The sequence below is a fragment of the Palaemon carinicauda genome, chromosome 7, assembly GCF_036898095.1.
Source record: "Palaemon carinicauda isolate YSFRI2023 chromosome 7, ASM3689809v2, whole genome shotgun sequence".
Lineage (NCBI taxonomy): Eukaryota > Metazoa > Arthropoda > Malacostraca > Decapoda > Palaemonidae > Palaemon > Palaemon carinicauda.
This window is the reverse complement of record NC_090731.1, coordinates 172,331,621-172,347,842: the sequence shown is the minus strand read 5'-3', so window position 1 is coordinate 172,347,842 and position 16,222 is coordinate 172,331,621. Positions and strand designations below refer to the sequence as shown.

The window sequence follows — 16,222 nt, the reverse complement described above, 5'->3', positions numbered from 1 at the left end:
GAAAGAGGTGAATGCTCGAGTGCTTGGACGAGGATTAAAACTGGTAGATGAGAATGACCATGAATGGGAGGTAAATCAGTTTTTGTTTGCGGATGATACTGTACTGGTTGCAGACACAGAAGAGAAGCTTGGACGATTAGTGACAGAATTTGGAAGAGTGTGCGAGAGAAGGAAGTTGAGAGTTAATGTGGGTAAGAGTAAGGTTAAGAGATGTACAAGAAGGGAAGGTGGTGCAAGGTTGAATGTTGTGTTGAATGGAGAGTTACTTGAGGAGGTGGATCAGTTTAAGTACTTGGGGTCTGTTGTTGCAGCAAATGGTGGAGTGGAAGCAGATGTACGTCAGAGAGTGAATGAAGGTTGCAAAGTGTTGGGGGCAGTTAAGAGAGTAGTAAAGAATTGAGGGTTGGGCATGAATGTAAAGAGAGTTCTATATGAGAAAGTGATTGTACCAACTGTGATGTATGGATCGGAGTTGTGGGGAATGAAAGTGATGGAGAGACAGAAATTGAATGTGTTTGAGATGAAGTGTCTAAGGAGTATGGCTGGTGTATCTCGAGTAGATGGGGTTAGGAACGAAGTGGTGAGAGTGAGAACGGGTGTAAGAAATGAGTTAGTAGCCAGAGTGGATATGAATGTGTTGAGGTGGTTTGGCCTTGTTGAGAGAATGGAAAATGGCTGTCTGCTAAAGAAGGTGATGAATGCAAGAGTTGATGGGAGAAGTACAAGAGGAAGGCCAAGGTTTGGGTGGATGGATGGAGTGAAGGAAGCTCTGGGTGATAGGAGGATAGATGTGAGAGAGGCAAGAGAGCGTGCTAGAAATGGGAATGAATGGCGAGCGATTGTGACGCAGTTCCGGTAGGCCCTGCTGCTTCCTCCGATGCCTTAGATGACCGCGGAGGTAGCAGCAGTAGGGGATTCAGCATTATGAAGCTTCATCTGTGGTGGATAATGTGGGAGGGTGGGCTGTGACACCCTAGCAGTACCAGCTGAACTCGGTTGAGTCCCTTGTTAGGCTGGAGGAACGTAGAGAGTAGAGGTCTCCTTTTTGTTTTTGTTTCTTTGTTGATGTCGGCTACCCCCCAAAATTGGGGGAAGTGCCTTGGTATATGTATGTATGTATGTATCAAATGTCAGGTCATTGAAAATTTTATTTTTCTTATACCCTGTAGTATTAAATGATATAATAATGTGTTATTACAATATTTCTTTATCTTATAGTATACAAACTTTTGATACAATGTCAAATTTACGATTTCAGTTTGATTTGTATTTATAAGTTTAGGACCTACTGTTTTTTTAATTGATATAATAGATTCAAAGTAATTATTTACAATAATCTTTATTTTTAGGGAACATGACAAAGATCCAGACACTATGTTCCAAGTGCTTTATCAGCTGGTAGAGGCTGGGCTGAATTTCCGTTTGTCTGTTCTCGGTCAGTCGTACTCTGAAAATCCACCTATCTTTGCCGAGGCACGGCAGAGACTAGCCAACTACATAACGCATTGGGGATATGCAGAAAACAAGGAAAAGTAAGTTCCATTTTTTTTGCTGATATGTTAAAAAAATTACGCTTATTAAAGGCCTCCGAAATGTATATCAAATTTCTTAGTACATAGGGATGAGATAAGAAGTATGCATACTGTTTTTTCAGGTTTTTCTTTGTATCTGGTGTTGATTGAGTTCCTTTGTACTGTATTTCTCTTAAAAGATATCCCTCATATCTCTTATTTCATCTACAGGAGCTATAAATTACTACGTACAGTAGAGGTAAAGAAAAAGTTAATTACAAATTGTTATATACAGTATTTACATAATTTTCAATATGAATGTACATTCACTATTGTACTAGAATGCAATATCAGAGTTGTAAAAGTAAGTAAATCTAGGTAATAAAGATTTCATGTATTTAGTCTTGATATAATAATGGCCGACACAACATTGAGTAGCATTACCTTTTACTATCAAGACTAAAAAGACACTGGTCTAATCCATAAGAAGAAAAGCAACAGGAAACAATTCAGATGAACTTGGTACAGAGGTTATGGCACCACCAACACTAGAGAACAATGGCTTGATTTTGGAGTGTCCTTCTCATAGAAGAGTTGCTGACTATAGCTAAAGTCTCTCTTTTACCCATAGAAACGGAAAGTCGCCACTGAATAATTACAGTGCAGTACTTAACCTCTTGAACAAAGAAGAATTGTTTAGTAATCTCAGTATTGTCAGGTGTATGAGGACAAAGGCAAATGTGGAAAGAATAGGCCAGACTATTTGGTGTATGTGTAGGCAAAGAAAAAAGGAGCCTTAACCAGAGAGAGGGATCCCATGTAGTACTGTCTGGCCAGTCAAAGGATCCAAGATACTGTTAAAGGGAGACAAAGGTTGTAGATGATTGGGAAGACTAATGACATAAAAAATTTGTAGTAAACTTTTGCTTTTGCTCAGATTGTTATGATCCTTTTCTTCTTTACTATTTCTGGTTTCTGCCACTTAAGAGTTGTAGATGGTTGGCCCCCTGTGAGATGAAGTGATGCCACAGGTGTGCTTTTATATAATGACTTCCTGCCAGGGACACAAAGAAATATTGTGTTTATTCACTGCTGTCGTTATTTATTGCAGCACTTTTAGTGACTGGAATGCCTAAGCCCATTGGGGCTAAGTCTCTTTTTCTTTTGCTGTTGAAGGTTCAGACCAGCACAACTCTCCCCATTGCTATCCTGTATGATTAGACGAGACCAGTACTCATATAAGATTTGATGTAGTTTGTCAATGAAGGAAGAGTAGACAAAAATATCCTTTAAGCTCGCCCTCAGTGGCTTCTTCAAGACCAATATCAATGAGTATTTCATTCACTCATCTAAAGTAAGTTACGGAATATTACAAAGAAAAATATATAGGAGAACTATTAAAAAAGAAATGAAATTATCAAAAACAGGCTGAAATTCTTTTTTCAGGACAGTATTTATTGCTGATGAATTATAGATGAAAATTTTATTTCTTGGATAGAATTATATGAATCATTTAAAAGGACAGACAATATATATACAGTACTCGAGCATACTATTCTATCCTATTTCTCTTCCTCTTGTTTTTTTTTAAAGTTTTTATTGGTTATATATGAAAGATTTCTTGTAATGTCCTTACTCTTCTTGAAATATTTTATTTTAATTGTTAAATACTTCTCTTGTAGTTTCCTTATTTCCTTTCATCACTGGGCTATTTTTCCTGTTGTAGCCCTCAGGATTACAGTATAGCATCGTGCTTTTCTAAATAGGGTTATAGCTTAGAAAATAATAATAATAATGATAATAATAATAATAATAAAGGAATATTTAGCCGATTCTGATAAATCGTAACCATATGGACAAATGATATACTCTATTTTTCAGATATTGGGAAGTGTTACACACAGGAGATGTGGTAGTGTCAACGGCCCATCATGAGTTTTTTGGAGTGGCAATGTTAGAAGCAGTTGGAGCGGGATGTTTCCCACTATGCCCGAATCGTCTAGTGTATCCGGAGATTTTCCCACAGGTACTGTATATTAAAATTGCCATATTCTCATATTTTTATTCAGAGTATTGGTTTATATCATGAGCTTTAACCCTTTTACCCCCAATGGACGTACTGGTACATTTAACAAAACTCATCCCTTTACCCCCATGGACGTACCGGTACGTCCTTGCAAAAAACTGCTATTTACATTTTTTTGCATATTTTTGATAACTTTATGGGAAACTTCAGGCATTTTCCAAAATAATGAGACCAACCTGACCTCTCTATGACGAAAATTAAGGCTGTTAGCGCAATTTAAAAAAAAAAAATATCGCAAAAGGTGCTTGAAAAAGAAAATGCCTGGGGGTTAAGGGTTGGAAAGTTCCAAATAGCTTGGGGGTAAAAGGGTTTAAATGATAACCAAATCTTGGGAGTGTACTGGTATTATTGATTAATTTGAATTATATACCGCTGAATGGCCTTTAATGCCCCAGTACTTGGCTTAAGGGCTAAATTTTATATTAAATTTTCTTCTTATATTTACCAACACACTTACTTTTCAAAGGAGTTTATTAGCATCAAAAATTTTAGTAAGTTTATGAATAATATTAAAACTTAAAATACAGATTTAAAGTTGGAAAATTCCCCTTTCATTTTCAAACTATTCTCCTGCAAATTGATTGCTCACTTATAGATTATGATTTATACTTAGATAATTAATATTTTCATAAATTTGATAATCTATTTACAGTTTTAATCATTTAAGATTCTCGTCTGAGAAAATGAACATTCAGTATAGGTTTACTTCTTATGAGTTTTCAGATAATGTCCCATTATTACCCATTATATTTTTCATGTTATAATTGTGGGTTTGGTCTCGTTTACATTTTTGTAGTTCATTTGAAAATAAAAATCCATAGATTTATAACTGTGAATGACATTTCAAATATGTAATAGTCATCTCATCAACCCAATCCAATACATACATACATATACCAAGGCACTTCCCATAATTTTGGGCGTTAGCCGACATCAAAGAAATGAAACAAAAAAGGGGACGTCTCCTCTATACGTTCCTCCCAGCCTGACAAGGGACTCAACCGAGTTCGGCTGGTACTGCTAGGGTGCCACAGCCCACCCTCCCACATTATCCACCACAGATTAAGCTTCATAATGCTGAATCCCCTACTGCTGCTACCTCCACGGTCATCCAAGGCACCGGAGGAAGCAGCAGGGCCTACCGGAACTGCGTCACAATCGCTCGCCATTCATTTCTATTTCTAGCACACTCTTGCCTCTCTCACATCTATCCTCCTATCACCCAGAGCTTTCTTCACTCCATCCATCCACCCAAACCTTGGCCTTCCAATAGTTAGTATATATATTAGCACGAACTGCAATGCATTATATGCTTGAAAAATTACCAACTTGTAATATAGTAAAGATAATATGGTATGCTGCGAAAGTCTTACACAATCAAATCACATAAATATTAGGAGATATGGTAAAAAAAATAACCAAACAAAGAATTCAACAAATGTTCGTATATGTAAGTCATTATAATATTTAATTTTATTTTTGTATTGTGGCTTAATCTCTTCATTACCTCCGCCAACTAAGTTGGAAGGTGGTTATGTTTTTGCCCCTTTTTGTGTGTTTGTTTGTGAACAGCTTCCTGGCCATAATTTTAATCGTAGATTAATGAAATGTGCAGGGATTAACTGTTATGTAAAAAGCTGGAAATGATTAAATTTTGGAAGGTCAAAGTCACGGTCAAGCAAAATGTCCAATTCATGTAATCAGCCATAAGTTTGGACATCGTTGTGACAGAGACTTCAAACTTGGTTCGTATTTGAGTGTATGAAAATTCATGCCTATTCAAAGGTGAAGGTGGAGGTTGAGAAATAAGCTGCCACAGCGGAGGTCTGCGCCCTACTGAGTGCCCCTCTAGTTTAAGAATGAATTGCACAAGTTTTTGTCATGTGTTGTATTCATGACGTTGGTAATTTTATGGTATTTTGTATATTGGCATATTGATAATCTCATTCTAGAGTCTAGTATCGATTACCTTAACCATTTTACCCCCAAAGGACGTACTGGTACGTTTCACAAAACTCATCCCTTTACCCCCATGGACGTACTGGTACGTCCTTGCAAAAAAAGCTTTAAATTTTTTTTTTCATATTTTTGATAATTTTTTTGAGAAAATTCAGGCATTTTCCAAGAGAATGAGACCAACCTGACCTCTCTATGACAAAAATTAAGGCTGTTAGAGAAATTTAAAAAAATATACTGCAAAATGTGCTGGGGAAAAAATAACCCCTTGGGGGTTAAGGGTTGGAAATTTCCAAAGAGCCTGGGGGTAAAAGGGTTAACTCTTCTATTCCAGTGATGTAAATTTAATGACATTCAAGTCTCAACCGTTTCTGTATTGTACCTATAACAAAAAATTATTAGTGGAAAATTTGTTAATAGATAGAAAATATGTGACGTAAACATCTTGCTATGCTAAGGCTCAAACTGGGTAATGTGGGGAATTATTGCTGGCTGATAAAAGATTTGTTAAAATATTGCAATGCATTACTGTTGCATTTTCTAAAAATTATTATATATAACCACTAAGATTAAATAATTGCTTATTGGATTATGAATGAGAGACGCATGCTGCATGGACAACATTTGCGAGTTGTTGAAACCTTGAGTTAATTTATGAAATTTTATTTATATCAGTGATTTTTTCTTTTCAGGACTGTCTGTATAATACAACTCAACAGTTGCAAAAGAGTCTTGCTCAGTGGTGTTCTCGTCCTCAGATTGTTCGCTCTAAAAAAGTGAACTTGGATCTCAATACCTTTTCGTGGGCGACATTAAAGCAGCGATATATCGACCTTTTAGCGTAAGATTAATTATCGTTTTGTTTTTCAACTGTCATACCTGTTCGACATAATAGACATAAGATAGCCATCAAAGTTTAATTTATAGTTGTTCCAACACGGAGTACTTACCTCGAACTGCTTACTTAGGAGTATCTGGGATCTCCTCCCAGCCGACCAGAGTTTTGTGTAGTTTACCCTACTCCCGTTTTCTGTGAGGGTTAACCTCAGGCGGAGTGATACGCGCCCTGAGGCTAACCCCGGGTCAGGGAGCATGCTTTCTCAGGTCTCGACCTCCAGTAAGTTCTTGGTAGCTTAGGTTCTTAAGAGGTCCAGTAAGTTCTCTGGTCGCGTCGCGTTAACATCTCGACGCTCTCATTATCCCAGTGTGACCCTTTATGTCCCGACCCTTTGTGTCTCGCGTGGTCTCCACGTGGTGTACTTGTATCCTTCCCTTGTGTCTCCGCGGTCCCACGTGGTACCTTTGTGCTTCCCTTATTCCTTCCCTTGCGTTCCTGTGTCTTACGGTGTGTTACTAGTGCGTAATGGAGCATCCCCGCCGTTGTCCTGGGCCTATGGCCAGAAATTCGTGTGGTGCTTTTCTTTCGAAACCCTCGTGTACATTTGGTCCTCCTTACAGGTGTTATTTTTAGAATCCACGCTGGACCTTTTACTTATAGAGAGTAAAAACTCATGCTTAGAGATACAGTAATGATAAATGTATGTAAAAAGTACTCTATCTATCTATTTACCATGGCACTTCCCCCAATTTTGGAAGTAGCCCACATCCCCCCAAAAAGAGAAACAATAGGGGATTTTTTCTTCATTGTTCCTCCCTGCCTGACGAGTGACTCAGCCAAGTTTGGTTGGTACTGCTAGGGTACCACAACCCGCCCGCCCTCGTCTTCCACCATAAATGAAGAAGCTTTATATACTGACTACCCCATTGCTACTACCTCAGCAGTCACCGAGGTGACTCGAGGTAACAGCAGGGCATATCGGAAATGCGTCACAATCGCTCGCCATTCATTACTATTCCTAGCACACTACCAACAGCAATTAGTACAACACTGTAATAATGATATCAGTACAGTATAATACATAATAATGAAATTGATTTAGAAACAAACTTGTTCTTTACTAATTATATGCTTCAGCCACATGGGCCGACTCGGTCGATGAGAAACAAGGGTGAAACATGAGTCGAGAGGGGTCCCTGCCAAATGCTTTCTTTAGTTATCAGACCATATGAATGTGTAATTCCATGTTCCTTCCTTTGCATTTTGATAATATACAGTACATACATACATCAATATGGGTATTTTTATGTACTTCCATTAGTATGGAAAACTGCAAGCTTTGAGTAAAAAATTTGGAAGTGTCTGAGCAGGCAACAATTTTTTTCTTTCCTGATAACCAGTCTTAGTTCCCACAGCTTGTTTCCTGCAAGGAGCTACTTTATGTCTGCGAGTGCCCAGGAATTTTCCCTTGTGTAATATTTGTTACACTAACTATAAACCTTCATGTTTTCACCATACCTAATAGTTCAGGATACACACAGAAATCCTCCAAAATGTATATAAAATTTCTCATTACATAGGGTTGAGACAAGAAGTATGCATACTGTTCCTTCAGGTTTTTCTTTGTATCTAGAGTTTTGATTGAGTTCCTTTGTACTGTATTTCCCTTAAAAGATATCCCTCGTATCTCTCATTGCATCTACAGGAGCTATAAAGTACTACGTACAGTACGAGCAAAGAAAATTTTAATTTCGAATTAAGGTTATATATAGTGTTTACATAATCTTTAAAAGTCTGTTGGAGTTATAAACAATTTTGCTTGGATTGGACACAGGTTATGGTAAAAATAGAATACGTTTATGAATTTGGTAATTATGTTTCCCATTTAATTTTTTTTTTATACATTCTCTGAAATAGAGGTGGTTCAGCTGTATGCTATTTGTGGCTGAAAAATGTCATTAATGCAGGCTAATGTAGTGTGTGGGTTATGGTGATATGGAAGGCAATACTATCTTTTATATGATAGCTTAATACTCTACAGTATTGGCTTATGATTCCTGACAAGGGAAAATTACACTGGTAGGACCACGGATGTCTGTATTACATACATACATATACCAAGGCACTTCCCCCAATTTTGGGGGGTAGCCGACATCAACAAATGAAACAAAAATAAAAAGGGGACCTCTACTCTCTACATTCCTCCCAGCCTAACAAGGGACTCAACTGAGTTCAGCTGGTACTGCTAGGGTGCCACAGCCCACCCTCCCCCGTTATCCACCACAGATGAAGCTTCATAATGCTGAATCCCCTACTGCTGCTACCTCCGCGGTCATCGGAGGCAGCAGCAGGGCCTACCGGAACTGCGTCACAATCGCTCGCCATTCATCCCTATTTCTAGCACGCTCTCTTGCCTCTCTCACATCTATCCTATCACCCAGAGCTTCCTTCACTCCATCCATTCACCCAAACCTTGGCCTTCCTCTTGTACTTCTCCCATCAACTCTTGCATTCATGACCTTCTTTAGCAGACAGCCATGTATGTATTACTTATAGTAATTCAAGTAGAATACCAATTAGAGTTTTTTTTATATTTTATCCTTATTCAATGTTTTAAATAAACCACAATACCTTCAAATATTCTGCTTTTTCCAGAATTAATGAAGACGATGAGGGTCAGCAGTAATCCGAGGAAATCTTTCAAGTTTGTTGTTAAGGTGAACATTGGTGTTGTGATCGATTGATGTGGTTAGTCTTCAAGAAGATTGATGTATTTAAGGTATAATGTTTTTGTTTTACTACCTCTTCAGATTCAACCTTTTTGAAGGAAGGAGCAAAATAGTACGTCACGTTGTCGTAATTGATTCTCTTGTCCATATCTCATTAGCAATTGTGAATAGAGTTTGGTGATTTTTCATACTTGTATGTGTGGCCGTATATTCGTATGTTCTATTGAAGGTGATAAGGCTAAATAAACCCCTCTTGTAAATGTTTAAATCATAATATAGAAAGTTCTTGCAATGTAAGACCTTCAGGTTTCATCCTTCATCACCGAGAAATGGTAGCGTTGGTTAAAAGTTTGTTTCATTTTTTAAAAAATGAAAGAATTTAATTTTTGAAGATTTTGGGAAATGTAATGAAACGGTGGAATTAATGTTTGTAATATTCTCATATTAGAGTTCACTCATTATAGTTGCAAGATTGATAGTGGTAAGCAAATTATGACTGCAATAATGTTTGTATGAAAATGCAATTGATGTTTCAGAAGCTAATTTTCTTGTGTGTTTTCGGACACATCTGTTTGAAGATCTCTAAATGTGAGTGAATGGAGTAAGGCCAAATGTTTATTTCATGGATCAAAAGAGATGTTAAATCCTGAAGTGTGGGTACAAGAAAGGTAATTTTAAGACATAGTTAAAGTTTCAATATAAAGACGCATTCAAAAACCAGTCTTATGCTAACAATACAGTGGCTTTAAGATTTATACTTGAAATGTTGACAGTTGTTCAGAGCCCCAACGGGCAGTTCTTTTTATATTAATGTAAAGAGTGGCAGGTTCCTCTCAAGTTTCAAGTGGTTAACTTAATTTATCTTTGCTAAAATCTGAAGGTTGGTTGACTATACGGAAAAAAGAAGTTTTGACGAAGGAAGAACTTATTTTTGGAGAGGTGCTATGTGATCTCCAAGGATTTTTCTGCCCTGTTTTAGCCTTTTACAGGAAATTCCTTGGAGACGACACTGCACTTTAACCCCCCAAAAAATCCTTGAAAATTTGAAAGTTATAAAAGCAATAAGGAATTTCAATTCTCGTACGATACTTTTCTTTGGTTGACTCATTTTTCGTGTGAGTGGTATATTTTGCTATTAATGTTTTGGTTACTTTTGATATTATGTAGAAAATTAAAGATGGAGTAAATTATATTGATAAATTGTACTTTTGAAAGAAGTGTCCCATCTTTTTGTATAAACTAAATATCTATAAGTACAGTAACTCAGGTTTCACAAGAAATAATATACACAATTTTACTGCAATTATGTCATGAGCTTAGCAATAGAAAACTAAATATATAAACAGTTGCAAATCCAGCTCTTTGAAGAGAAAATTTCCGAAAAGCAGCCACTGTGTACATCAATATCCAAGTTACAGATAACTTAACCCTTTTACCCCCAGGCTATTTGGAACTTTCAAACCCTTAACCCTTTTACCCCCAGGCTATTTGGAAATTTCAAACCCTTAACCCCCAGGATTTTTTTTTTTCCAAGCACATTTTGCAATATATATTTTTTAAATTGCTGTAACAGCCTTAATTTTTGTCATAGAGGGGTCAGGTTGGTCTTATTCTTTTGGAAAATGCCTGAAGTTTCTCATAAAGTTGTCAAAATTATGCAAAAAAAATTCTAAATTGCAATTTTTTGCAAGGACGTACTGTACCAGTACGTCCATGGGGGTAAAGGGATGAGTTTTGTGAAACGTACCAGTACGTCCATTGGGGGTAAAAGGGTTAAAATGTGGCCCTGCTATGCAAGTTGGATAATGAATATTCTGATTATTCATATCTTCCATGGGTTAGTAAGGGATCATCAGGCGGAAAAATATTTGTTTTTACAGTTTAAATACAACGGTTGATTTAACTTTATGGTACTTCCCTGTATGATTTATCAAATGTTATGGTTAAGCAAGGTGTATTTTTGGTCTCCTATAACAGATGTAATCTTCCTTAGCACGAAGATAACTTAATATATGGTAGTCCACATGAGGAAAATTTAAAGGTGTGTATATGTAGAAATGCTCTACAGTTATGTCCGCCACTGGACCTCTTCTAAGAGCGTTTATTATGAAAAAGGTCCCCTATAATTTGGTGCATTGAGTGAAATGGCTTCGACATAGACAAAATATAGTAAATATTAAAGAATGTTGTATATATTTAGTGTATATAGGATTCTATTGACAATTTAGCTTTTTTTTCTTTCTGACCTGGAAGTAATCGAAAACTAGGGGATTCCTTTTTAAATATTTAAATGACATTTTATTAATACAACGTTATCTGGACTAAAAGACCCTTTTGCTCTTGTCACAAAGTTTTAGAAGCAATTGAGTTAATTTATGTACTTAATTAAATGAGTATAGTTATTTTTTCTAAATGTCATTTTTTTTGCCAGAAAAATCTAACATCTGTATAAACAGGACAAGGACAGGTGGTTATATTTTGTGTTTTTTGGAGTACTGTATTATTTTAAACTTGAATGTATTTGCTTCATCTATTCAAATTTTGCACATCTTGATAACATCTGACGAGTATATTTTCAATGAATATGTTTAGGCATTGGATATATTTGGTTATATTTTATGTTTTTTGGATTATTATTTTAAACTTGAATGTATTTGTTTCATCTATTCAAATTTTGCACATCTTGGTAACATTGGACAAGATAATTTTTTTTCAATGAATATGTTTGTTCATTGGATATATTTGGTTATATTTTGTGTGTGAAAGCAGCCATAGATTTTGGAGCTCTTTCTAATTGTATAAAAGGTATTGACACGGTGTTAATATGTTGAACCAGTATGTACATAGACGAATCGGTTACAGAACCTGTTAGACAAAGTTTTTCCACCAAGAAAATTAACTCCCCAGACAGTATTTCTATTAAATTTTCTTAACTAAAACTTTTATGGAAATTGTCTTTATCTTTTTACCAAGGAACTTCCCCCAATTATGGGGGGTAGCCAACATCAAAGGAACAAAAGGGGACCTTTCTTCTCTCCGCTCCTCCCAGCCTGACGAGGGATTGCCAGAGTTTGGCTGTTACTGCTAAATTAATTGTAGTAATTTTTTTCTTGAGTCTTTTCTGTTGTTGGTGGGCTTAAGTATGACCTTTTCAGTAATGGGTATATTTTCTCAAAATATCCTTACAATTTTTTGTTGTTTTATTGGAAATTTGTTTCATTGTTAATGATTTGTTTAGAAATATTCTTGTTTATATTACTTTATGGTATGTTCTTGATTAGTTGTTACATGGAGTATATGCTTCCTAAATTCCATCAAACATTGCAATGTGAAGTGTCATGATTATTAAAGTTAGGAACTTGTTTCATAGAAAGCATAGTCTTGGATTCCTTGCTTATTGTTCCAATTTGTGGGGGGACATTCGTATTTTTGCATCTCTTCCATTTCCTTGTTGGTACTGAATTGAAATTTATTGTAAAAGGGAAACACAATGGAAGATTAAGATCATCATCGTGCATGTTTGTTGTTGACCAGAATTTTATTAGTAGGTGATACAAGAGATTTCCCTCTTGCTTACATCTTGCCAGCTTGTCAATTGCCTCAAACAATTCTTTTCAACTGTTTCAGTTCTTGTCTTAAGAATTATCCCAAGAATGAAAATGGAGGTTAATAATTTATAGGGAACCCCTCAGGACAAACTCTTGATGGCTGTTGTTGAAGAATTTTGATTTTTTCACCTGTTTCAGTCCTTGTCTTAAGAATTATCCCAAGAATGAATGATGAAAATGGAGGTTAAGAATTTATAGGGAACCTCTCAGGACAAACTCTTGATGGCTGTTGATGAAGAATTTTGATTTTTTCACCTGTTTTAATCCTTGTCTTAAGAATTATCCCATGAATGGATTTTTATGAAAATGGAGGTTAAAAATTTATAGGGAACCCCTCAGGACAAATTCTTAATGGCTGTTGATGAAGAATTTTGATTTTTTCACCTGTTTCAGTCCTTGTCTTAAGAATTATCCCAAGAATGAATGATGAAAATGGAGGTTAAGAATTTATAGGGAACCCCTCAGGACAAACTCTTGATGGCTGTTGTTGAAGAATTTTGATTTTTTCACCTGTTTCAGTCCTTGTCTTAAGAATTATCCCATAAATGGATGTTGAAAATGGAGGTTAAGAATTTATAGGGAACCCCTCGAGACAAATTCTTGATGGCTGTTGATGAAGACTTTTGATTTGTTCACCTGTTTCAGTTCTTGTCTTAAGAATTATCCCAAGAATGGATTTTTATGAAAATGGAGGTCAAGAATTTATAGGGAACCCCTCCGGACAAATTCTTGATGGCGGTTGATGAAGAATTTTGATTTTTTCACCTGTTTCAGTCCTTGTCTTAAGAATTATCCCAAGAATGAATGATGAAAATGGAGGTTAATAATTTATAGGGAACCCCTCAGGACAAATTCTTGATGGCTGTTGATGACGATTTTTGATTTGCCACTAGGAAAGTTACGAAAGCCACTTCACATGATTTAAAGTATAGAGATTCGGGTGGAATAGGGTATAGTGGAAATTGCGATGTTATTTTGATGCGATAGAAAAGATGGATTTGTATTTAGAGAGGCTTTTGAATACTACATTGGTCAAAAGATCAATAGTCAAATTCAAACTTCATACCGTGTCTGTTTACGACAAAGGGTGTTGTGTGGCTCAGGGAAAGTATGCTCTCTACTTGGTGGTAGTTATAATTGCAATAAATCACTCAATCTTGTGGCTTTGATGATATTTAATAGCAGTAGTAAAATGACTGGGTTTGGGATTCAAATAAGAAGCACTGAGAGAACATGTGCTAGTCCTCTGTAATAATGTTATAAGATGCTAATTATGTTCTGGTGTGTTTGTGCATTGATGGTTGTTTAGATGTTTGAGTTTGGACTTAATAAACAAAGCAGCTTTCAAGTGGTTCTAGATGGAAGTATTTTCACCAAGATTGACTACTCGTTTAAATGTAGTTCCCTTCAAGGACAGATTTTAAAGAGCTCTCGTCTCTTCAAGGACGGATTTCAAAGAGCTCTTGTCTGCTAAGTACACCTCTTATTTTCAACTAGGCAGGAATGGTTTCTTTTATCAGGATTACAAAGAGTGACCCATGTTTTTTGCCCCATGGAAATGTTACCATGCTGTCATGTTCTTTTTTTCATGGTGCGTACTTTTATCCATCTAGATTATTGGGCCGTACAAGGATATATATTTTTGTGAGCCAGAGCTTAAGAACAATGTTTCTTTTAGGTAGCTGGCCACAGTGTCGTGCGTTAGTTTTAAATGGAAGTTTGAAACTACTGTACTATGATTTTACACATGTTCTAGTTTTTGCATATTCTTTCATATTTGGTATACAGTCTTATCACAGAAACCTAATAAGTTCATGTTTCTGTTTCATTCCTAATAATTTCTAATGACTCTTTTAGTTTGTTTTGAAACTCTATTCTTTGCATCTGTTATTATTGTTTGTAATTGTTCATATAATTTATTCCTCCTTTGTCAGTACTGTACTTACTTGGTCACTGGACCAATATATAAATATTCTGAGGTTTTACTGAGGTAGCATAAGAATAGTCTTGCCGTCTACTGTATCAAAAGCGAAGTAGCTTTCGTATCAAGAAAACATTAGAGCTACTAATTTTCATAGATTTGTAATTCAAGCCAAATCCTTCAGGCCACTCCTTTGGTAACTTTGTATGGAATATATTGGTCTGACTTTACAATACTGTAACCAAATTTCTCAGACAGTAAGGTCCACACGCAGGTTTCAATCGTCAATAAGACCGTAATGAAAATTCTCAAACATGAAGGTCCACATGCAAGTTTTATTCTTCATAATCTCTATTACATTTTTCTGCGAATCATTTTTATTGTTCTGTACGCATACAATGCTCTAGTCCTAAACTCAAATGGTGGAGTGGAAGATTACTAAATGATTTTTGTGTAAGTCGAGTGTGACAGAATAATAAGAAGCTCTATCAAAAGTTGTTTTGTGCCTCAAGAAGTTTTCACTCCAAGAAATTTAGTGAAAAATGTAAAATTTAAATGTTACACTAATTAATCCTGAACCATTGTTAATTGAGTACTTATGAAAGTGTCTCTTACAAGTGATGTTATTCCTTTTAAGAAATATTTACATGAGTATTCATTGTTTATTATACAACCATGTCAGCCCTAATTCAAGTGCCTCAGCTTTTTGTTTAGGCAAAGAAGTCTTAAAAAGAAGTCTTAATATTGAGAAACGTTCTTGTTGTAGTAGTAGTCGAGCTTTAGTACACAGTATATTGAATCTTCGTTTCTTTTAATCGTAGCTTCATGCGTTGATCTCATAAAATTTTAGGGTGCGCTAGTGCATTGTGTAATCTTACTCCTCCTGTGTTTTAAGAATTTTTTAAGACATAAATTATTTGAAATATTTTCTGAATGAAAGATGAAGGATAGCGTGATTCAGTGATCACGGCCAGATTGCTGATCAAAAATTTATTCATGCTAGGTTTTCAACACTTTGGTAATAGATGCATCTTTTATATCTTATTAGAAAATTTTGTAATTTATTCTCACATGTTGGTTAGTAAGACTTGGAAACTTTTAAACCCAAAGAGGTTTTTAGAGGGCTTTTAAATTATGTTTGTGTTGCCTTTTCTAATCTTGATTCTTTTATCTCTTGCCTAGTTATAGTCTGTCATCAGGATTTTTTTTTCAAGTAAATATAGGAGGAATTACATGTTAATTAAGGTATTGATCTTTTGTATATGGTTAAATTATGTGTTTTTTGTGATTTGAAGGGCCTCTTACCTTTAAATTCTTTTCGTGTTCAATAATATATACATGTAGCCTTTTTTTAAATGTTGGCACCAAACATAGAGAATGAAGTTATGAGGGTAAATACTATTTAAAATGTAAATTATATTTGTAAGGTCAAGTAATTCATTGTAGACCATTAATTTTTTTCAATGTATTTCATCATAAAGTTGTAATAATTGTAATGATAGGAAGAAATAACAAATAATTGGTTGTATAAACATTTAGGAATGCTGATAATCGCCAAGTATGAGAAGGACTT

At 35.6% G+C, this 16,222-nt stretch overlaps 1 protein-coding gene across 2 annotated transcripts in view; it reads left to right on the top strand.

The window, feature by feature from the left end:
- The window catches only part of LOC137644183 (uncharacterized), a 55,735-nt gene extending 43,221 nt beyond the window's left edge, over nucleotides 1-12,514 (top strand). The window contains exons 11-14 of one of the 2 annotated variants that reach the window (XM_068377184.1): nucleotides 1,350-1,532; nucleotides 3,393-3,537; nucleotides 6,246-6,394; nucleotides 9,047-12,514. In XM_068377184.1, coding sequence (XP_068233285.1) covers nucleotides 1,350-1,532; nucleotides 3,393-3,537; nucleotides 6,246-6,394; nucleotides 9,047-9,077 — 508 coding nt within the window. In that variant the 3' untranslated portion in view covers nucleotides 9,078-12,514. The remainder of the gene's footprint in view (nucleotides 1-1,349; nucleotides 1,533-3,392; nucleotides 3,538-6,245; nucleotides 6,395-9,046) is intronic. The other variant, XM_068377183.1, reaches the window with a different exon arrangement.
- Nucleotides 12,515-16,222: the final 3,708 nt, after the last annotated feature.